The following is a 590-nucleotide window of genomic DNA, read 5'->3' on the forward strand; positions in this document are numbered from 1 at the left end:
CGCCGGCGATAGTAGGCGCCGTCCGTCCCCGCCACCGGCTGCGTCTCCTTGGGGATCAGCTCCATGTACTGCATGGCCTGGGACACAGAGCACACGGTCACCAGGGTGCCGCTGGCAGCAGGGATGCCAACCTTCCCTTGCACCGGCACTCAACCATCGAACGGTTCATCATTCTTCCTTCAGAAGTGAATCATCACTTCTGCAAAGAGATGCTCTGCTCACGTTATGGAGCCACGGCACAAAACACATCCCTTCCCTTCTCCCTTGGGGTTGTTGTAACACACACCCTTGTATTCAGAAATAAAAGGCTGAACTTACCCAGGACACAAGCAGCAGCCAGGCTATTTATTGTTAATCATTTCATCCCCAGAAAACAGGTTGGGTGGTTTAAAAAAAAAAAAAAAAACAAACCAAAAAAACCAACCAACTGCAAAAAAGTATTTTTAAAAACTTTAAAAACAGGGGTTTTTTTTCTTTAAAACAAAACAAAACAGACTCCCCAGGAAAGGAAAGCAGCCAAGGCTTGCTTTGCTTGTTTGCACCCAGATGCCACCACACCCTCCCTCGCTGGCACTAGCCACTGTTCCAGG

The 590-nt window shown here is 48.6% G+C and overlaps 1 protein-coding gene across 1 annotated transcript in view; it reads right to left on the minus strand.

The window, feature by feature from the left end:
* LOC104461804 (LIM and cysteine-rich domains protein 1-like) overlaps positions 1-590 on the minus strand; it is a gene marked incomplete at both ends in the record, with an annotated part of 9,540 nt that overhangs the window by 5,396 nt on the left and 3,554 nt on the right. Inside the window, one exon of the mRNA XM_010073521.1 lies at positions 4-77. Coding sequence (XP_010071823.1) covers positions 4-77 — 74 coding nt within the window. The remainder of the gene's footprint in view (positions 1-3; positions 78-590) is intronic.

Source organism: Pterocles gutturalis, unplaced genomic scaffold (assembly GCF_000699245.1).
Source record: "Pterocles gutturalis isolate BGI_N339 unplaced genomic scaffold, ASM69924v1 scaffold21047, whole genome shotgun sequence".
Taxonomy (NCBI): Eukaryota; Metazoa; Chordata; class Aves; order Pterocliformes; family Pteroclidae; genus Pterocles; species Pterocles gutturalis.